General features: G+C 44.1%; 1 protein-coding gene across 1 annotated transcript in view; it reads right to left on the bottom strand.

Moving 5' to 3' along the window:
• Nucleotides 1-22,727, bottom strand: part of FER1L6 (fer-1 like family member 6) — a 174,876-nt gene that overhangs the window by 91,400 nt on the left and 60,749 nt on the right. Inside the window, 5 exon segments of the mRNA XM_021088953.1 lie at nt 2,527-2,617; nt 7,100-7,200; nt 10,698-10,818; nt 17,880-18,063; nt 18,805-18,913. Coding sequence (XP_020944612.1) covers nt 2,527-2,617; nt 7,100-7,200; nt 10,698-10,818; nt 17,880-18,063; nt 18,805-18,913 — 606 coding nt within the window.

The raw sequence follows: 22,727 nt of genomic DNA on the forward strand, positions 1-22,727 counted from the left end.
TGCTCAAGGGTTCTTCCTAGACTCTGCATGGCTGGTTCCTCCTCAGGCCTCTATTTGAATGTCACAACTGTCATGCATTCCTCCACTTTTCCCAGCTCCGACGGCCTTTTAAAATGCCCTTCATTTTATATCAGAAACTATAATCACTTTATTTTTTTGTTCTCTGTCCATCTTCTGTCTTCTGACTCAAATGTTAACTTTGCAAGGACAGGGACCCCCTTGGTCTTGTCCTTTCCGTGAATTCTCAGTATCTGGCGGAGTTCCCAGCACACAGCAGGTATTAAAGAAATGTTTGTGGACTGAATAGAACACTCAGTAAATGCCATAAGGACAAGCACCGAGTCATTAAAGCCTTGTGTTCCCAGGACCCAGCACAGGGCCTGGCACATAGGAAGCCCTCTGCACCTGTTGATAATTAGAGGAACCAAACACCTGCCATGTACCAGGCACTATCCCAGGAGCCACGGCCTAGGACAGGGGGCAGGCACATGCTTCCCTCCCCTGAGACTCTGGCAACTGGCGAGATGAAAGCAATATATGCAAATAACTAAAATGTGTAAAATACTATGGGACCATCGGGGCCAAAGCTGCATTTTATGGGTGATCTGACATTTGAGCTGAGTCTTAAAAAATGAACTGAATTCATCAGATGATGAGAAGAGAAGGACCATCCAGGCAGAGGGAACAATTCCATATGAAGGCACATAATCAGTGAGAGTTCCAAATTATTAGCACACAAATACATGGGAAGAGGGGGATGGAGATGAGTCTGGGGGCCAGGTGGGGGTCAAACAGGGGACAGCCCTGTAGAGCATGCAAAAGGGAATTTGGATTTTATCTTACGAACAATGGAGAGACTCCAGGGATTTTTTATTGAGAGTGATCTAAACAGGTTTGTGTTTGAGAGATCATTCTGTCTGTGGTTTAGAAGGTGGATTAGAGGAAAGTGACCAAAAGAGTCTAGGCCAGAGATGCCAAGGGACTCAGGTTAGGCTGTGATTCTAGCGATGACAGCTGGAGTAAGTACCAGAGTCTTTAAAGGCTGGGAATTCAACCTGGCCTGGGGTCCAGCTGACTACTCAGGGTGAGGGATAGGATTCCAAATTGATTCTTAGGCTTCTTTTTTTCCTTTTTGTTTGGGGTGGGGTGGGGTGCACACCTGAGGTACACGGAAGTTCCCAGGCTAGGGGTGGAATTGGAGCTGTAGCTACCAGCCTACACCACAGCCACAGCAACGCTGGATCCGAGCTGCATCTGCAAGGTATGCCTCAGCTTGCAGCCACACTGTATCTTTAACCCACTGAGTGAGGCCAGGGATGGAACCCACATCTTCATGGATACTAGTCAGGTTCTTAACCTACTGAGCCACAATGGGAACTCTGATTCTTAGGCTTCTGATTGGAGCAACAAGGGAGGCTGATGGTGCTCAGGGGACAGGGAACAAGCTCAGGTGGGAAGATGATGGGTTGAGTGGGATTACTGAGTCAGAGGGGCTATGAGACAAGCAGGTGACATGTCCACTCGGAGGCTGGACATGCAGGCCTGGAAACAAGGGGAGAGAGCTGGGCCACTACAAAGGGACTGAAACCTTGACCTGTTCAGGCCAAGGGCTGGCAGACACAGACAACAAGAGCACTCTGTGGGTGGTACATAGAAGATGGGTATTGCGGAGAGAAGGAAGGGCAGCCCAAGGTACCACGAAAGAAGTGGGGTAGGAAGAAGATCTTATATACGCTGCGAGTCTGGCCTCTCTCCCAGTACACAAACCTTTATTAACTGTTCTGGAAATAAGGATACACCAGGTATTTAGAGACTCAGGGTTTAGTCTGTGGAGTATGATTCACTTGCCGTGACCTTAAAAAAAAAATCATTTCATCTCTCTGGGCCCCATTCACATCTCGAAAATGTCCCTGGCCAGTCAAACTCTGCGTAATTTTATTTTGCAGAATTCTCATGGCCTCAGGAAAGAGGTCCCTTGGTGCCATTGTTGGAACTAAAGTTTCAAGGAGAGATAATAAGGGTCTGACTTGGTCTGGCATTTCCCACTGGTCACCCATTTAATAGGGACCAAGTGTCTCAAAGGCGCCCAATACAGAGCAGTGTCTCCGGGACCCAGAGAGGTCTCAGCCACTGCCCTGGCCCTGGATCATGCTCACAACTTTTCACACGACTCATACTGGGGGGTCCACAAAGTGAGGACATGTCATTATGTCGTTCTGTCTCTCAGCTGAAGGTCAGGTGAAAGAGTCCACAGCCGTTGACAAAATACAAACGTCAAAAAAATGCACACGGGGGAAATCCATCAGACTAGAATGTGGGGCTGGCGGGCTTCTAGCTCATTCCTGGAAACATGCAATAAATGCCAGTTCCTCTCCAACCCCCTCATCTACGTATTCCCTTCCCACGCATTCCTCTACCGCCCGCAAATCCAACCTCATGTGGCCTATGACCTGTGCTTCATCCATGAGGTTTATTTTTAAAGCACTTGTTTTAATTCTTTCCACATATAAATAGATTTTCACATACCAGCTCCTGCCAGCAGAGCGTAAGTCGTTTCTTATCTAAATTGGTTTGGTTCAATATCTTGGGCTTCTTTTCTGCTTCAGAGATAAAGGTACTATAAGAAAAGAATAACAATTTTGAAACCTACTTAGTGAAAATTTCATTTATATAATTCCAGAGACGTGCAAGTATATTTTCTGCAATACAAATGGGGAAGTCGATGAAGCCGCAGAACCAAGATTTTTCATCTCGGATTAAGCGTTAATTTTTCTAAGAGACAACGAAAAAACGGGAAAAGATGCTCAATCCCCACATTAGTTTGGGGGGCTGTTTGTTTTTCCACTTTCAGTATATACCTATTGTGATGGCTATCCAGGTTCATAACCTGGATAAGAGCAAACACGAAATAATGCATTTTTTAATCTTAAATATAATACACACCAAAAAGTTTCTGAAAAGTACATAAAGCAAATAGTTTCCATTCAGAGCTGGGCTAAAACCTCACAGAGGACTGAGTAATAACATTTTGAGGGCCAAAGTTTAAAATATGTTCATGAGGAAAATGGTAAAGGTTATGAATGCAATTGAAGAGGAAGTAGAAATGGTTTTACAACTTGGGGAAATTCAATATTGTCCTCACCAGCAGTAACTTACATGCAAATTAGAATCGGTACCATTTTCACTTACCAAAAATCAGATCATATTCAAAGTTGATAATATTCAAGGGCAAAGAGTCACCCTCCTCTATTATGATAGGAAAGTATTAAATATTATCGTCTTTAAGAGGCTATTTGACAGCACCCATCAAAATTTAAATGTCCATATGATTTGATCCAAAAATTATGCTAGAATTCTGCCCTTCAAAAACAATGGAAAATGTTTGCAAAAATACGTATACACAATACAAAATGTAATATCGTTTATAGTAGCAAAATACATCAAAACAACTTAAATATAAGGGACAAGGTAATTACTATATGATACATGTCCTGTGATAAAACACTGGGGGTAACTATTATGGGCTGCTGTAGAAAGATGCCAGGGATATATTGTAGAGTGAAAAAGCCACCTGCTGAACCAAGTGCGTGATATTTGTGAAGAAATAAGAATACTTAGATGAATGTGTGTGTTTGCAAATGCACAGGAAAGAAATCCAGGAAGACTAATCAAACTTTTCTCTCTGGGGAGTGGGATTGTACAGAGTTGAGAATGCTTTTACTTTATACATTCCTGCATTTGTTTTTTGTTGTTGTTGTTTGTTTGTTTGTTGCCTTTTTGCCTTTTCTAGGGCCGCTCCCTCAGCATATGGAGGTTCCCAGGCTAGGGGTCGAATCGGAGCTGTAGCCACCAGCCTACGTGGGATCCGAGCCGCGTCTGCAACCTACACCACAGCTCATGGCAACACCGGAGCCTTAACCCACTGAGTGAGGCCAGGGATCGAACCCACAACCTCATGGTTCCTAGTCGGATTTGTTAACTGCTGCACCATGACGGGAACTCCCCGTTGCTGCTGCTGCTGCTGTTGTTGTTGTTGTTATTGTTGTAAGATGAGCCTGTAACATCTGTGATGAAAAGAACCAATTGCAAAGGGACAAAAGGGGGGGTCTAAGATGTCACGCCTCGTAATCAGGAGTCCCACACCAAGCTCTGCCTGCTGACGATTGGAAGCTTCGCCAGAAATTCTTTTTGGGCTTACTAGTCATTGCATTTACCCTTAATTTTGAAAAAGAATAAAAAGGATTCTATTGTGAGGAGGGAGGTTTTTTGGTTTGTTTTTTTCATTACTGCTTTTCAGGGCCACACCTGCGGCATATGGAAGTTCCCAGGCTAGGGGTTGCATTAGGGATGCAGCTGCCAAGCCTATACCACAGCCACGGCAACACCAGATCCATGCCATCTCTGTGACCCACACCACAGTTCACAGCAACACCGGATCCTTAATCCACTGAGCCAGGCTGGGGATCAAACCCACGTCCTTATGGATACTAGTTGGGTTTGTTACCACTGAGCCACGAGGGGAACTCCTTTTTGCCTCATGTCTACATTTCCTGGAGGCAGAAGGAATTCATTCTGCTCCCAGGATGGATCAGTTCTAAGAAACATGGCAGGTGCCTCAGACTTTTCATCTCTCTCCCCCTTAAGAAGGGGGAGAAATAACTTATTTCCACAACAGAATCAGGGTAAATGACGGCGGTACACCGTTCTGTTCATTCTTTATCTTTCAGACTGAGCCTGCTGCAGGCTGTGGGCAGCCTCCGCACCTCCACATGGCAGGTGGTCTGTCCCTCTTCCAGGGGGACCCCCCCCCAGGTCCAGCCGTTCAACCTTTAAGAGGTGGGGGACCACGGAGTCTCCTTGACCTCAGGTTCAAACTGCCGTCTCAAATCCAGGGTTACGAAATATAAACTGAACATTTGATCTCTGTCCGACCCGCATACATATTTTTTCAGTTGGTTTTAAACTTTAATGATCATCACCTCAAGTAACCCCCTCATATATAAAGCTATTGAGCTATTAACTTGCCCACAATTAATTTCTAAAAATATGAAGCTCTTAAAAGATGCTTCAAGGGAATTGCAGGTGGCACTTGGCTCATAGCAGGAGTAGCACTGATACATATTGCTTCTATAATGACAAACAGAAAAGAAATAAAGATAGGAGAAACCACACATTTATTACGTTGCTCTGTTTTTTAAAGTGAAAAATGCTTGGGTAGTTGCAAGATTAAGAAAGTCAGAATTTATAGAGCAGAACACCAGAATTTAGCTAGCTGCCGCTTATTCATTTTTTTTTTCCCATCAAATGAATCACCATTCCCTTTCTATTCTTTCTATTATAACAGATCCTCATTTTGCTTGTCTCGACCTAATTCATTTCCAGAGTTTAGTCTAAGTTGTTTCCTGATGGGGGAAGCAGCCTCGAAGATGGGCCCAGTGATTCCCCCCCTCCTGCTGTTCTGTGTAGTTCCTTCCCTTTGAATGTGCACTGGTCCTAGTCACCTGCTTCTAACAAATACATCAAGGCTGATGGGATGTCACTTCCAAGGTTAGGTTGTCAAAGACTATCCATCTTCCTGGCATATCCTCTCTGACACTTCTCTCCTGCTCACTCTGATGAACTCAGCTGCCAGGTTGGGAGAGGTGGCTTGGCGAGGTCCACATGGCAAGGAATTGAGGATGGCCTCCAAACAACAGCTAGCCGAGAACCAAAGTCCTCAGGCCTATCTTCAGTCCAACAGTTTATGAAGAATTGAATTCTGCAAATGATCACATGAGGGATCTTGGAACTGAATGCGCCCCAGTTGAGCCCTGAAAAACTGGAGCCCTGGTCAATGCCTTGAGAGCAGTCTGGGAGCCGCTCTGAGCAAAGGACCAGCTAAGCCTCACCTCCTGGATTCATGACCCAAGAAACTGAAATAATAGACATTGTGTATGCCACTAAATTTGAGGACTATTTGTTACTAAGTAATGGGTAACTAATATACTATGTTTCTTCTGTCTTTTATTGTATTGTCTGCTTCCTAGAATAAGAGCCATTAATTGGTACTTATTAGTGTGTTATATAAATTTTTTTTTTTAACAGCTGCACCTGCTAGGGGTGCTGCCTAGGAGTTCCCAGGCTAGGGGTCGAATCAGAACTGCTGCTGCAGGCCTATGCCACAGTCTCTATAACACTAGATCCTTATCCCACTGAGTGAGGCTGAGGATTGAACCCACATCCATATGGAGACTACATCAGGTCCTTAACCCACTGAGCCACAATGGGAACTCCCCGACAAATTCTATGAAATAGTACTCGACTTAACTGATCCATCAAATTGTCAAATGGTTGTTGCGTATCTGCCATACTGGATACTAAGAGCACTAGCATTTTTCTTGTTTCATAAAGAGCCTCCAACAAAAACAAAAAAGTTGATCCCTAGTGGTGTAGCAGGTTAAATATCTGGCGTTGTCATTACTGTGGCTCCGGTAACTGCTATGGCAGGGATTCAAGCCCTGCCCCAGGACCTTCTATGTGCTTCAGGTGTGGCCAAGAAAAATTAAAAATGAAAAAATTAATTAAGAGCCTCCGAAGTAAACTTTTCTTTTTCTTCTCTTTTCCTTTTTTTCCCCCCTCTGCTTTATGGTTTAGGTGTCTAAGTGCCAGGAAGCACTAGCGAGCCCACAGTGCCAGCTAAATTACTAAACAAAACCAAGGAAGATAAGACACTATACAATGCCCATCTGCATGCACATACTACCGACTATCTAATAAGGTAGTTAAAAGCTGGCTCCAGGAGTTCTCGTCATGGCTCAGTGGTTAACGAATCTGACTAGGAACCATGAGGTTTCGGGTTCGATCCCTGGCCTTGCTCAGTGAGTTAAGGATCTGGCGTTGCTGTGAGCTGTGGTGTAGGTTGCAGATGCGGTTCAGATCCCGCGTTGCTGTGGCTCTGGAATAGGCCAGCAGCTACAGCTCCGATTAGATCCCTAGCCTGGGAACCTCTATATGCTGGGGGAGCGGCCCAAGAAATGGTAAAAAGACCAAAAAAAAAAAAAAAAAAAAAGCTGGCTCCATACAAGCTCAGGTCCCCGGACGCCAGCTGCCTCTCCGGTACCTGCTCTGACTGATGAAGTCACTGAGCACCGTCTTCATTTTCTCTTCTGGGGCTTCTTCTGACAGCTTAATCAATTCTTTCACTTCTTCTAGACCTTCTTCCTGAAAACAAGCCACAGACGTGGAGGGATGAAGGGGGACAATGAGACGCTGGAGTGGAGACACTGATTCCAACATCTACAGAAATCATATTAAGCTGATTTTTGGTTTGGGAAATGAAGGAGGATAGCCCTTGGTTTTTTTTTTTTTGTTTTTTTTGTTTTTTTGTTTTTTTTTTTTGCTTCTGCTTTTTGTTTTCATCTGAACTGGGAAATGCTACTGCATTCTTTGAACCTTCCTTTTCTTAGCTGGAATTGGTCCAGATTCAAGTCTTTTCCCATGTTGCTCAAATGCATTTCTGTCCCAGATTTATTCCTGAACCGGCTTCCATTCATTTAAAATCTACCTTGTTGGGAAACCTAATGTCATGAGAAAGACCTGACAAAGGAGAGAACATTAGATAAATTATCAAAAACCTCAAAAGTAATGTCTACGTCCATTTGTTATATGGGAACACAACCGCACTGAATGATCCCGACATTAAAGGGCTGTCAATTTTTCTAATTATTGGTGGGTTGGTCGTGGGCTGGGTTGTTGGAGGAAGGGGGACAAGTTGTATACGACAATGGCTACACGCTTGGACACTTAATCATTGTGGGTTTTTTTGTTTTGTTTTGTTTTTTCGTCTTTTTTAGGGCCGCACCTGCATCATATGGAGGTTCCCAGACTAGGGGTTAAATCGGAGCCGTAGCTGCCAGCCTAAACCCCAGCCACAGCAGCACAGGATCCAAGCCATGTATGTGATCTACACCACAGCTCATGGCAACACTGGATCCTTAGCCCACTGAGCGAGGCCAGGGATTGAACCTGTGCCCTCAAGGATGCTAGTCAGATTTGTTAGCCGCTGAGCCACGATGGGAACTGCATCATCGTGCTTTTTTTACTGGGCCTAAATTCTCAGATTCTGTCCTTTCCATGGCTTGGAGGAAAATGGCACCCCGGGGCAATGCACGTCACCATGGCTTTGCTGGAATTTACATGAAGGACACCCTCCACCACATGTCTGGGATATCTGTTTCTGTCATCACTCTAAGTACAGGCAACAATGCGGCGGGGTTACGGATTTAGGCTTGGGAGTTCCAATTGTGGCTCAGCTAGTTAAGAACCCGACTAGTATCCATGAGGATGTGGGTTCAATTCCTGGCCTTGCTAAGTGGGTTAAGCAATCCAGTATTGCCATGAGCTGTGGTGTAGGTCGAAGATGCAGCTCGGATCTGGTGTTGCTGTGGCTGTGTTGTAGACTGGCAGCTGCAGTTCCAATTCAACCCCTAGCCTGGGAACCTCCATATGCGTGCCTCCCAAAAAAGAAAAAGATTTAGGCTTGAGAGTCAGACTACCTATGTTCAAATCTAAGCTGGATCAAGGCCCCTCACCCAGTCCAGGCGGTATCAGGTGACCTAACCCTCTGCCCAGTTTCCTCATCTGTAAAATCAGGTAAGGACGGTACCCATGTACAGCTCCATAGGGAGGTGTGAGCTCTTTCAAACAGAGCTTGGGGCTTAGCAAACATACAATCAGGACAAGTGCGGCAGGGACCCAGGCTCTGAGAAAAGAATTAGGAACAAGTGCTCAAGGCTGCTATGGTCTCTAGGAGAAAAAATTCTGGTTTGGTGAAGCCTTTTAGAAATAAACTATCTGGAGTTGCCACCGTGGCTCAGTGGTTAAAGACTCCAACTAGGAACCATGAGGTTGCAGGTTCGATCCCTGGCCTCGATCAGTGGGTTTAGGATCCAGAGTTGCCATGAGCAATGGTATTGGTGGCAGACGAGGCTCAGATCCCGCGTTGCTGTGGCTCTGGCATAGGCCAGCGGCTACAGCTCCAATTAGACTCCCAGCCTGGGAATCTCCATATGCTGCAGGTGCAATCAGTGAGAAAAAAAAAAAAAGAAAGACTATCTATTTTGTCTGAAGGAGAAGCAAGACCAGACATACGAAGTGAGTCTCTGGCCTTCACAAGGCGTGACTCCAGACCAGCCTCCGTGACCGTTTTCTGAGTGTCTCCTTGATGCCTGGCATGTCCACGGCCAGACACAGTACTTGGTCTTACACAGTTATGCACAGGATCAGAAAGCCAACAGGAGAGAGGTGTGCGCTTTCCCTAGTGTGGATTCTCATGGATCGAGAGGGATCAGACAAGGTGGGGCAGAGAGCAGATGACACCTCCCTCGGCGTGCGGGGTGGAGAGAGAAATGAGAACATAAGCAATAGGAAGCACAAAGGGAAGGTCCGAGACCAAAGCCGAGTCCCAGGTTTTCTTTCCTTCCTGGGGGTCGGGTGGGACAGCCTAGCGTTTCTTGTACTTTGGCACTATTTTTTTTTGTCTTTTTGTCTTTTCTAGGGCCGCACCTGTGGCACATGGAGGTTCCCAGGCTAGGGGTCCAATCAGAACTGTTGCTGCTGGCCTACACCACAGCCACAGCAACGCCAGATCTGAGCCACATCTGTGACCTACACCACAGCTCATGGCAACGCTGGATCCTTAACCCACTGAGCGAGGCCAGGGATTGAACCTGCAACCTCATGGTTCCCAGTCAGATTCGTTAACCACTGAGCCATGATGGGAACTCCCATATTGGCAGTATTTCATTCCTCAAATACTTCGAAAGGAAAAATAGGTTTTGATGGAGGAGGGTAAGATGTAGCAAGTCAGAGACCTTCTCTGAGGAAGTGCCTGAAACTGAGACACTTGGTGGGAGAACTATGAAGGAGAAAAGCAGCCCAGACAGAGGGAACAGCATGGAGGTGGCTATGAGGCACAAAGGAGCCTGGTTTCTCTGAGAAACTTGAAAGGAGATCAGCGTGCCTGGAATAAAGCAGCGAGGAAGGGACTGTGAGAGGTAGGATTAGAGAGGTGGCAAGGCTCGAACTTGGAGAGAAGTTAAAGACGTAGGAGTCTGTATTTACTGAAGCGAAGATCTATCCCCTCCCTGGAGATTAGGAAAATGGCCCATCCCTGGGTCCTTTACCAGTTAGAAGCAGAGCAGGGATTTGAATCTGGACAGTTTGATTGAAAGTCAAAGGATATTATGGACTTGGAGAATAGACTTGTGGTTGCCAAGGGGGAAGGGGAGGGAGTGGGGTGGATTGGGAAGCTTGGGGTTAATAATGCAGACTATTGCCTTTGGAATGGATTAGCAATGAGATCTTGCTGTGTAGAGCTGGGAACTATGTCTAGTCACTTATGATGGAGCATGATAATGGGAGAAAAAAAGAATGTGTACATGTACGTGTAACTAGGCCACCATGCTGCACAGCAGGAAAAAATTGTATTGGAGAAATAACTATTTAAAAAATTAATAAAAAAATAAAGAAAGTCAAAGGATTTTGCAACATGTGTTCTCATTCCCGAGTCCATGTGGTAGGAGCCATGCTTCCTCCCACAGGCAGCAGCTCGAGTTCATTTGTATTTAAACTGAGGTCCAGATCTAATGGGTGGATAAAAAAGTCCCTTTGCCTCCAGCTTCCAATATTTGAATCCATCACCCATCAGAGTCACCTACCAAGAGGTCCGCCATCTTCTCCAGCATGTTGGACCAATGCAGCCTAAACGTCTGGTCTCCCCAAGAACTGACAAAGTAGACACAGGGCTTCTTTGCCTCAAATGGCAAATAGCTGTAATTCCTGTGAAAATACATGAGGTCTGGAAGTTAGCTGACACTCAATGTTTTTCAGGCAATTCCAGTCACATGTTCATGTTTCATTATGTCCTGGGTGGGTTAGGGGAAGGGTGGTGACAAAATAAACTATTAATTCCATCCTTAGCCTTTACTCAGGGACCCATGAACAGTCAACAGGTAGATGGCTACAATGGAGAGGGAGGAACAGCTACTACCCTCGGAGCAGGGCAAAGCTTAGAAATGACCAGCAGGGGGCAGGATTTATCAGGCAAGTCTTCGAGGAGAAATTCTCTTTCCAAATGAGAGAAGAGAGAAGGGAGAAAAACGAACATGGACTTCCCTTTAATGTCTGTGTGCCAGGTAGGCACTGTGTAAGGATCAATTGAGGTCACAGATGTGAGGGTATTTTGTAAACTAAAATCAATAGAAAAATGTGAGAGGGCAATAATATTAATGAAGATGAAGGATATGCTTCCAGCTAAGCTTCAACATCAGTTGTCCATCGATCCATTGATCCATCGATCCATCCATCCATCCATCCATCCATCCATCCATCCATCCATCCATGCAATAGTTATTGCTCCCTTACATTGGTGCCAATAGTATAGGTTGCTTCCTTGACTAAAGAAGGGACAAGAAGGATTGGCAAAGCAGCTGGAAGGGAGGGTGTGAAGCCAAAGAGAATGAGCATGAGAGTTGAATATGCTTATATGATGATGGGAAAAGACAATTAATAGGATAAGATTGAAGACAGACAAGAAGGAACTCATTGGTAGAATTTGGTCCCCGAGGAGGAAAGGGACAGATGTGAAAGCAGGTAAGGTGGGAGAAGTGTGGCAAAACGTTGAAGCTCCCAGCCTAGTGACAGCTATAGTCTTAGCTAGGTTTGCCCCCAGCCTCCTTCAAACACCTGGCTCTGTGTGAAGAGGTGTGGGGAGGGCAGGCCAGAGCACATTTCTTGGGGGTGTGGTTGGACAGGTGGGCCTGACAAATGTGACAGTGTTTGGATGCACTTAGAGAGGTTGCATGGGTGAGGGGACATTGGGAGCTTTGTTTCCCTTTCAAACAGCTCCAGAGAACTTGAGTCTGAAAGAATGCAGAGTGGTTCCTTTTTTTTTTTTAATGATTTTTATTTTTTCCATTATAGCTGGTTTATAGAGTTCTGTCAATTTTCTACTGTACAGCAAAGTGACCTAGTCACACACACACACACACACACACACACACATTCTTTTTCTCACATTATCCTCCATCATGCTCCATCACAAGCAGCTAGATATAGTTCCCTGTGCGATACAGCAGGATCACATTGCTTATCCACCCCAAATGCAATAGTTTGCATCTCCTAACCCCAAACTCCCAGTCCCTCCCACTCCCTCCCTCTCCCCCTTGGCAACCACAAATCTGTTCTCCCAGAGAGGTTCTTTTTTAGCTCTCCAACCCAAATTTCTTCTAGAGGCCATAAAATTAGCAAAGGTGCCCCATGCAGAAAATAAACCAGCGGGCGTCTATTTAGAAGGAAAGCCAGATAAAGTCTTGGCAGAACTTTGGAGGTTATTCATACAGCAGGTGAACAAAATAAAAATGAAAAATAAAGAAGGTTCCAAAAATGCTCTTTCCTTTATCTTCTTAAAAATTAGGGCACTGAGTTTTCCGCAACATAGATGGACCTAGAGATGATCATACTGAGTGAAGTAAGTCGGACAGAGACAAATATCATATGATGCCACTTATACGTGGACTCTAATAAAAATGATACCAAAGAACTTGTTTATAAAACAAAAACAAGCTCATGGATTTCACAACACACCTTAGGGTTACTACAGAGGAAACCACGGTGGGGAGAGAGGAAGGAGTAAGATGGCAATAACATATACACACTACTGTATAAAATAGATAATTAACCAGAACCTACTGTATAGCACAGGGAAATCTACTCAATAGTCTGCAATAATCTATATGGGAAAAAAGAATGGAGTTATGTAAATATACGCATATACACATAGGCATGTATATATGTATAACTGAGTCACTTTGCTGTACATCTGAAACTAAAACAACATTGTAAGTTAACTATACTCCAATAAAGTTTTTTTAAAATGATGGCACTGAGAATCCTGCAACTAAATAAACTCCCACTCAACGCTGTACTTTGTTCCGAGGTTTCTTTGGTTTGGATTATTTTGTGCTAATGATGTTCAGGGCCACTGTGTCTTTGGTCCCCGGGTTCTCTGGGTTTTACCGGGTCTGTGTGGTCCAGGATGCAGTGGCTTCTCAGGCAAATGACAGCGCAGATGGAGGACAGCAGATGGGAGAGCACCTGGTTGCCAGTGGGAAGAGAAGCCTGCCAGCTTGAATGGCTGCCCTGCCGCTCATCCAGCCTTGTGAGTCTGGGCAAGGGGTAGGCCTGGAACCCTGGGCACCAGATTCTGACCCGCCTTTGGCTGTCTTGAGCTCCCATCTCATTCTTGAGCTCCAGCGCCTTATGTAAATTGAAAGTGAATGCATGTGCTTTGTAAAACTGGGAAGCCTAGAACAAACACAAGTGATGATTGAAGTGTCATGCTAAACCACTACTTATAAGGTTGTATTTCTTCTTCTTTTCTTTTTCATTCATTTTTTTAGAGTTTCGTTGAAACAGAGTTGACATCTGGGTTTTTTTTTCATTTTTTAAAGTTTCATTAAAGTATGGTTGATTTACAAGGTTGCGATAATTTCTGCTATGAGCATAGTGATTCAGTTATACATAGACACACATCCATTCTCTTTCAGATTCTTTGTCCACATGGATGATCACAGAAACCTGGGTAGAGTTCTCTGTGCTATATAGCTGGTCCCCCACGGGCCAATCTTTCCATACGCCTCAGCGTGCATACGCCAATCCCAAACCCTCAGTCCATCCCTCCCCCTCAACCTGTCCCCTTTGGTAACCGTAAGTTTTTCAAAGCCTGTGAATCTGTTTCTGTCCTGCAAATAAGTTCATTTGTATCCTTTTTTTAGATTCCACATATAAGTGATAGCATATGATGTTTGTCTTTCACTGTCTAACTTCACTTAGTATGAGAATCTCTAGTTGCATCCATGATGCTGCATATGGCATTATTTCATTCTTGTTTATGGATGAGTAATACTCCCTTGTATGTATCACATCTTTTATCCATTGCTCCGTCAATGGACATTTAGGTTGCTTCCATGTCTTGGCTACTATAAATAGTGCTGCAATGAACATTGGGGTGCATGTATCTTTTTGAATTATGCTTTTCTTTGAATAGATGCCAGGAGTGGGGTTGCTGGATTATATGGTAGTTCTAGTTTTAGTTTTTTGAGGAACCTTCATACTGTTTTCCATAGTAGTTTTAACAAGGTGGTATTTCATTGGAGGCAACAGACGAATAAATTGTGAGAATGTGTGTGTGTGTGTGCATGCATGTGCACATGCACACGTGGCTGGGGTCTACTATAGATGTAGAATCTTCCAATTCAGCTGCTGCCTCCTGGCTTACCACTATATGAAAAGAGCCTCAATATAGTAGCTGGAATATACTGAAAGCCCCAAAAAACACCAGCATGACTTATTTATTTATTTATTTTTTTGAGCCAGTCAGTCGATACAGATGAGTTCCATCTGAGGGTTCCTTAAACCCTCTCATCTCCTCCCAAACCCTTCTCATACTCCATCTCTGACAGTCCCACCAATAGTCAACAACAGGCTAGTCTACCAAGGTGGGGGATGTTTTCGCTGCCTGATCCTAGTCAAAGTCCACAGAGGACCATTGAGGAGTCTCCGAAAAGTCTCCCAGGGCTCAGATCCTGTTATGGGATCCACTCGTTAATGTCCTCAGTGTCAAGAATGGACAGCGACGTCATCGAAGGACTTGGAAGTTTGGGGTCCTTTTTGGTTTGCATAAGAGAGGACAGACGACCAAGTATGACTGCCAGGGAGCCAAAAAACACCCCAAAGAAGTTGGTCCATGGGAGAGACAGGATTTAGAAAATATAAGGCATGCTCCAAAACAAGAGGACCAGGAGCTAAGATTATTTTCACTTACTCCTTCCTACTTTGTCCCAAAGAATTGGTTCCCATCCATTAAGCTCATTCTTGCTCTGTAGGATGTTAACTTTTTGGTAACCTTTCTCACCTTTTCACTCCCTCCCATGCCCTCTCTCTGCCCACCTAGTACCCTGAGCTCAACCTAGTTACAGCAATTCCTTAGCTCATCCCAAAACAGTTATGAGCCTCTATTCTGTGCCCAGCACAGAGAGGAGCAGATGCAAAGGTGCATAAGACACGCTTCTTTGCCCTGAGAATGCTTACAGTCTAATAGGGAGACAGACAGGTCAAAACAGCTTAATGCAGTGTGATTCATGTTTGATGGAAGCGAGTATAGAAGTTCCAATCAGACCTGGGGTTCAGGGAAGGGAACTTGAACTTAAGGCCAAAGGTGCCATTTGGCCAGATTAAAGAAATGGTGATAGAGAACACGCTTGAGACCTAGAATCGATCAGAGTTCATCACTGATTAGATGTGAGTAGGAAGGGAAAGAGAACAATTGACAACTTGCTTTGTCGCTTAGAGGATCCAGAGAATGGTGGGGCCAGTTTCTGAGATGGGAAAAACAGGAAAAGGGGCAAAGTTGTCTGAAGATGATGAGTCTGGTGAATAATTCGAGGACACCCAAGTGGAGGTGTTTGGATCTGCTGCTCAAGAAAGAGGGCCATTGGGGGAAATAGATGAGAGAGTCCTTATGATCCTAACAGTGGCCAGAAAGCCTCCGGTTCATGCCCAGGGATTCTAGATCGAGAAGAGCAGAACGGAAGAGAACTCGTGATGTGGCTCCAACCCTCTCACTTGTGAATGGGGTGAGGAGTGTTCTCTTATGAGAATCCAGTGAGATCATTTTTTTTTTTTTTTACTCATAGCATAAAACTCACAACACAGAAGACTCTCACTGCATGTGGCTCTCTCTTCTCATAAACCACTTGGTTGATGCTTGATATCACTTTCTTAAAACAGAGTTCTGTAATTTTACTTCACTTTGCACATTGAAATGTTATGTGGATCAAAGCCCAGTGAGGGTGCACCAGTCAGAAGGGCCATCATGGAAAATGTTTGCAAATAACAAGTGCTGGAGAGGATGTAGAGAAAAGGGAACTGTCCTACACTGTTGGTGGGATTGTAAATTGGTAAAACCACTATGGAAAGCTGTATGGAGGTTCCTCAAAAAACTAAAACTAGAACTACCATATGATCCAGCAATCCCACTCCTGGGCATATATCTGGACAAAACCATAGTTCAAAAAGATACACACACCCCTATGTTCATAGCAGCACTATTCACAGTAGCCAGGACATGGAAGCAACCAAAATCTCCACTGACAGATGAATGGATTAAGATGTGGTATATATACACAATGGAATATTACTCAGACATTACAGGAATGAAATAATGCCATTTGCAGCAACATAGATGCAACTAGAGATTCTCATATTAAGTGAAGTCCATCAGACAGTGAAAGACAAATATCATATGCTATCACTTATATGTGGAATCTAAAATATGACACATGGAGTTGCATGGTGGCTAGGTGGATTAAAGATCTGGCATTGTCACTGCAGTAGCCCAGGTCCCTGAGGTGGTGAAGGTTCAGTCCCTGACCCAGGAACTTCCACATACCACAGGTGTGGCCAAATAAATAAATAAAATGAAAAAAAAATGTAGGGGGAAATAAAAATAAATAAATAAAAATAAAATGTGACACAAATGAATCTATCTATGAAACAGAAACAGACTCACAGACATAGAGAACAGACTTGTGGTTCCCAAGGGGGAGAGGTTGGGGGAGGAATGGAGTGGAAGTTTGGGGTTAGCAGATGTAAGCTCTTATACACGGACGGGATAAAAAATAAGATCCTACTGTGTAGCACAGAGAACTATAGTCAATGTTCTATGATAAACCATAATGGAAAAGAATATTTAAAAAGAGTTTGTAGAGAGAGTTCCCGTAGAAATAAAACTGGTATCCATGAGGATGCAGGTTCAATCCCTGGCCTTGCTCAGTGGGCTGGGGATCCAACGTTGCCATGAGTTGTGGTGTTGGTTTCAGATGTGGCTCAGATCTTGAGTTGCTGTGGCTGTGGTGTAGGCCGGCCGCTGTAGCTCTAATTCGACCCTTAGCCTGGGAATTTCTATATGCTGAGGATGCGGCCCTAAAAAGCAAAAAAAAAAAACAAAAACAAACAAACAAAAAAAACAAAAACCTGTGTATATATGTATAACTGAATCATTTCACTGTACAACATAAATTAACACAATATTGTAAATCAATTATACTTCGACTTAAAAAAAGAGAGATCAGTGAGGGTACGTGTAGCTGCCCCAGCTGTTTTCTGCAGTGGTCTTTTCTGGTGCCTGACAATTATTTTTCTGAGTTCTGCAGTTTGTGGTAAAAGTAAGATAGGAAGTGATGTATTGAATGATTCCACCAAGTCAAGTTTACCTGATATTCAGATGAATAGAATAACTGTTAATAGAGTTTCAGATTGAAATTTTAACTTTTGACCTTCTTCCCTTGTTACACTTCAAAGCTGTAGAATAAAAGGACCTTCAGATACGGTAATAATAACCATCACCATTGTTCTGCCCTTAGATGAATGACCTCGATGTATCATTTGGAGAGTTGTCAAGGTGTCCCTAAGAATTCAGAAGAGTGGCACGGGCCCACGTTGCCCTTGTTGGCACTTTCCTCCCATAACTAAAATTAAAAATGTTTCCAGGAGTGGATATGCAACTCATTAGCACAAGGAACTGTATCCAGTCCCTTGTGATGGAACACGATGGAGGATAATGTGAGAAAAGGAATACATATATATATGTATGACTGGGTCACTTTGCTATGCAGTAGAAATTGACAGAACACTGTAAATCAGCTATAAGGGAAAAAATAAAAATCATAAAATAAAAAATGATTCCAGTGTTATGGAAGAACTGAATCAAACAGTCCCAGAAATTGGTCAAACTTCCAGTGTCAGAAACCCCATCTACTCTTGCCTGCTGAGTCTCCTACCTGTTCCCTTCCGTCACGAGTGGCTTCTCTGGGTGAGTGGTGGACACCACGGGCATGGGAGCTTCCTGGGCTGCGTCGCCTTCTACTTCGTGCAGCAGTGGAAGGCTGTCTTCTTCAGCCGGGTCAGTGGACTTCTTCCTACTTCCGTGATGCGACCCTCCATCAATGAAGTTCCCAAAATTACCTGTGGAGGCAGTAGTGAGGGGAGAAGAGTCAGGGGTCCACAAGCAGAATTGGGCTGCTTGGCAGAAAGGATCCAAGTTTATGCCTCCCCGGGGCTGGGAAATAAGATCTCAGTATGAAGGTACAGTGATGGTCAGACCAAAGAAATAAGATTAGCAATGATACTAAGCCATCGTCAACATCCATCTTGGGTTCTGTTGTGTAAAAAGAACTCTAAGTTATAAATTCATTGGATTTCATCTCAATTTCCTTCTGCTCCATGGTTGGAGAGCTTCCCAAATATAAATCAAGACCTTCTTGGATTGGATGCTCTTTCTTGGAATGATTCTCCCAAAAGCACACCAGTCCTGCAGGAAGCCTACTGGGAGTTCTAATAACGGTACCTATGACATGCATGGCACGCTGCATGCATTAACTTGTTAAATCCTTGTGACAGCTCCAAGAGGAATTATCATTATTCCCATCTTATGGATGAAGAAACTGAGACCCAGAGAAATTAAGTGAGCCTAGGTAACAGAACCAGGATTAGTAATCCAAATCTGTCTGAATCCAAACTATACTCGCCATCCTTTTTTTAAGTGTGAAAACAAATCTATCCCTTATACATTGACATTAGAGTAGATAAGGAATTACAAATTTCTTTCTGAGGCGCAAACCTCAGAGTGCTACCATCTGCACGTAAGGTACAAATTCACTTATTTAAGAACATGTATACAGTCCATGCCATGTGTCAGACACTCACCAATAGAAACTTCAAAGCTAATGGGTTTATCTCCAATCCTCCGGTCAATCATGGTAGCTTCAAAAAATGCTCCAAAAAGTAAAAATTCCTCATATTTTTCTGGTACAATCTATAGAAAGAAAAAAAAAAGTAGGAAGCTGAATTGGTGATGCCAGCCTGTAGTCCAGGGTAATGTATAGCAACCTGAGACTCAGTGGCAGCCTGAAATGGTACATCATTTCCCCTCTAATCAGACTGGCAGGAACCAGGACCTACAAATTGCAAATCTAATTCAGCCATTTATCTAGAACGATGTAGTCTCAACCTTCTGAGCTTCTACCTTACAATCAAATTTCCTTTTATTTTCAAGGTAAGCTTGGTACCTATATCTTTCTAAGATGTTGATGGTTCAAGGAGCATGTGTAACTGGGATACCATGTGACACAGCATCACTTTCCAGTGCAAAGAGATGGAATGAACCAGAGTCATAAGGTCTGTGCTTTCTGGCTTTACCCTTATATTTATTAAACTCCACAGGAAAAGCAATTAGAATGGTCTAAGGAAATAAAGCGGTTGTGGCTTCGGAGATTAAGAGCCCCATTCAATCAACAGCCCTACACTCTGTCCCTCGGAGAGCCAATCGGTCTCAGAAAAGAGATACTTTCTTCACACAGGTGCCTCCTGTGCCATCGGCATCAGCAGGAGGAAATGTTTCTATTGACCAGAAAATGCGGGACAGGGTGGGGACCCAGTGCTGGCTCTTAGTCACAGAGCACACAGTGCTCCCACCTGCCACCACTGTGTCCCCTGGCTGGAAGCCAGCCACTTATCTCACTTTTGTGGGGCCAAGTTTACTCTCTGGGAGGAGGTTTAAAACCACTCAGAGACCTGGAGGAAACATAGCCTGGAAGAGGGACAGCAGGTTCCCAAGCCAGGCAACCCTCTTCAAATCCCAACTCTGCTACTTCCTAGCTATTGCCCTCAGGCGACCATCCAGTGTTGGTGTCATTTTGTTTGTCTGTGATATAAACATAATGGGACCTACATGAGAAATGAGATTGTCCATGTGGAGGACCTAGTATAAAGCTTTCTTTTTTTTTGCTTTTTAAGGCTGCACCCCCGGCATATGGAGATCCCAGGCTAGGGGTTGAATCAGAGCTGTAGATGCCAGCCTACACCACAGCCACAGCAATGCAGGGTCCGAGCCATGTCTGCAACCTACACCACAGCTCGCAGCCATGCCGGATCCTCAATCCATCGAGCAAGGCCAGGGATCGTACCCGCATCCTCATGGATGCTAGTTAGATTCATTAACCACAGAGCCACAACAGCAACTCTTTTTTTTTTTAAATGATAAGTATTTCAATAGTTTATCATTCATGTCTTAATCCCATCCATCCTTTAAGGTCCAACCCCAAGCTGCTTCTTCTGGAAGCATCCCTTGACTTCTGAGCTAGAAAAATCATGACGGTAATGTTTATAAAACTCTTAGTACGTATCAGATGTGGTACTAAGAATTTTACCTACATTATCTCATGTGATTCTCATAACTATCCTAGGAGCGGGATCTTTTCATTAAACCCATTTAATGATGAAGACACTGCAGTTCCATGAAAGAGCAAGGTACCTGTCCAAAGTTATTAAACATGACTCATTTATTGAGCACTTACTATGCGCCAGGCTCTGTTCCAATAAGCACTTTGTTGTATTAATCCACTAAATCCTCACTGTGAGCCCAGGAAGTAGAGGTTATTACTTGAAATAAATAGGAGCTTAAGTCACTTGCTCAAAGATTCAAACCAAGGGAAAGTTTGTCCAGAGGCTAGGCAGACACCGCTGCTCCATCCTACCACATCTTAAACCCAGCTGTCTTCCTTGGGAGCTCAACAATTTAATCATTTATACTGCACCCACTCCAGGAAATAAGAGCACTTTATCTGTCACTATTTGTTGCATTTCTCACTTTCTACTTCCTGTATGTTTATTCTGGATGTCTTATCTCCCCTTCTATACCATAAATCTCATGGAGTCAGACTCTATTTTTATTCCTACCAATGTTGAGGATTTAAAAATGAATACAGGAGTTCCCGTTGTGGTGCAGTGGAAATGAATCCAACTAGGAACCATGAGGTTGTGGGTTCGATCCACTAAGCTTGCTCAGTGGGTTAAGGTTCCAGAGTTGCCATGAGCTGTGGTGTAGGTTGCAAATGTGGCTTGGATCTGGCGTGGCTGTGGCTGTGGCGTAGGACGGCAGCTACAGCTCTGATTAGACCCCTAGCCTGGGAACCTCCATGTGCTGCAGGTGTGGCCCTGAAAAGACAAAAGACAAAGAAAAAAAAAGAGTGCAAAGTTTGACATAAGGGAGATAAGCTTTGATGGTGATGATGAGGATGTGTTTAAAAAGCCAGCGTCATGGGACCTCATCTGTCCAGATACACAATGAGAGCACGGTGGCAGTAAGGGAGATGGGAGCTGGGGGACCCTGGAGAGGCAAACAAGAATAAAATGCTGCAAGAAAGGATATTACCATGCTGGTGAGGGTGAGCTCTGAGCTGTTGAGACTCTGTGGAAGGTAGAAGCCTGGTGTGGTTGTTCTCCCCACCAAAGGTCATTTATTTTTATTTATTTTGTATATTTTCTTTAAAAATTTTTTCTTATTATAGTTAGTTTGCAATGTTCTGTCAATTTCTGCTATACAGCAAAGTGACCCAGTTATACATATATAGGTACATTCTTTTTCTCATATTCTGCAAATTCTTAGAAAATCTCCCCCCCCCCCCCAAGGTGAAGCTTAATTCTTCTCCCTTTCCTAAGGCCTGGACTTGTGGCTCATTATTACCAATTGGAATGTGGCACGAAGTCAGTGTGTGACTTCCATGGATTTGGTCATAAGAGACATTTCAGTTTCTGCCTGGCTCTCTCTCAGATCAAGGGGAAGGTAGCCTCCATGAGGACACTCAAGCAGCCTAGGGAAGGGTCCGTGTGTTGAGGAACTGAGGCCTCCCACCCACAGCCCTGGGAGTGCGCCATCTTGGAAGTAGACCCTACAGCTTCAGTCAAGCCTTCAGATGACTGCAGCCCCTACCAACATCTAAACTGCAACCTCATGAGAGATTCTGAGCTGAAACCACCAAGCTAAGGTATTTCCAAATTCCTTCCCCACAGAGAAAATAAATGTTCATTGTTTTAAGCTGCCAAATTTTGGGGTGACTTGTTATACAGCAATAGACAACCAATAAACACAGCGAGGAACTGACCATAAACCAGAAGCCAAGGCTAAAAGAAGAGGGAGGAGAAATAAGGGTTTGAATGAAATAGAGGTCTGAATTTTCCCCTCTCCTACCACCTTTCTACACAATAGCCAAGATGGCCCCCTGACCTTCTAGAAAAAAATGTACACTCTACCCTACCTAAGTTCCCTGTCACCCTTGCTTTCTGCTAGAGTTTAATTTTTCAGATGGCTCCGCAAAATATCTTGACTTGAGTTAAAGACATTTCCTGGCCCCTTTCTGCTTGGCAATCTCTGTTTATGAAAGAATGGCTGGTCTCAACAGGGATAGATAAAGAGGATGTCAGCTTAGGCAGCTACTAAGCACCCCACAATTTCTGGTAAAGTCCAGAAGAGTCAAGTAAGGTGGAGAGAGCTCTGAAGAACTGCCGGCTGGTAACAAGGACAACCACAAATGCACAGCCTGCTTACCACAGATGTGCCAAGAACCCTGCCCACCATCTTACACCATCTTACATTCCCTCATTCACCCCAGCAGGTGCCTATGACAGACGGACTATTACCACACCATTTGATGATGAGTAAACCAAAGTGCAGGGGGGTGTTAGTATCTGAGCCGAGAATAGGACCAATCCCCAAGGTCGCCAACCCTGAGTTCACCCTCTCCCCTACACTATTTCTTAAGATTTATCAGGTCCCAGCAGTAAAATTAAGT

The sequence above is a fragment of the Sus scrofa genome, chromosome 4 (genome assembly GCF_000003025.6).
Source record: "Sus scrofa isolate TJ Tabasco breed Duroc chromosome 4, Sscrofa11.1, whole genome shotgun sequence".
In the NCBI taxonomy this organism is placed as follows: domain Eukaryota; kingdom Metazoa; phylum Chordata; class Mammalia; order Artiodactyla; family Suidae; genus Sus; species Sus scrofa.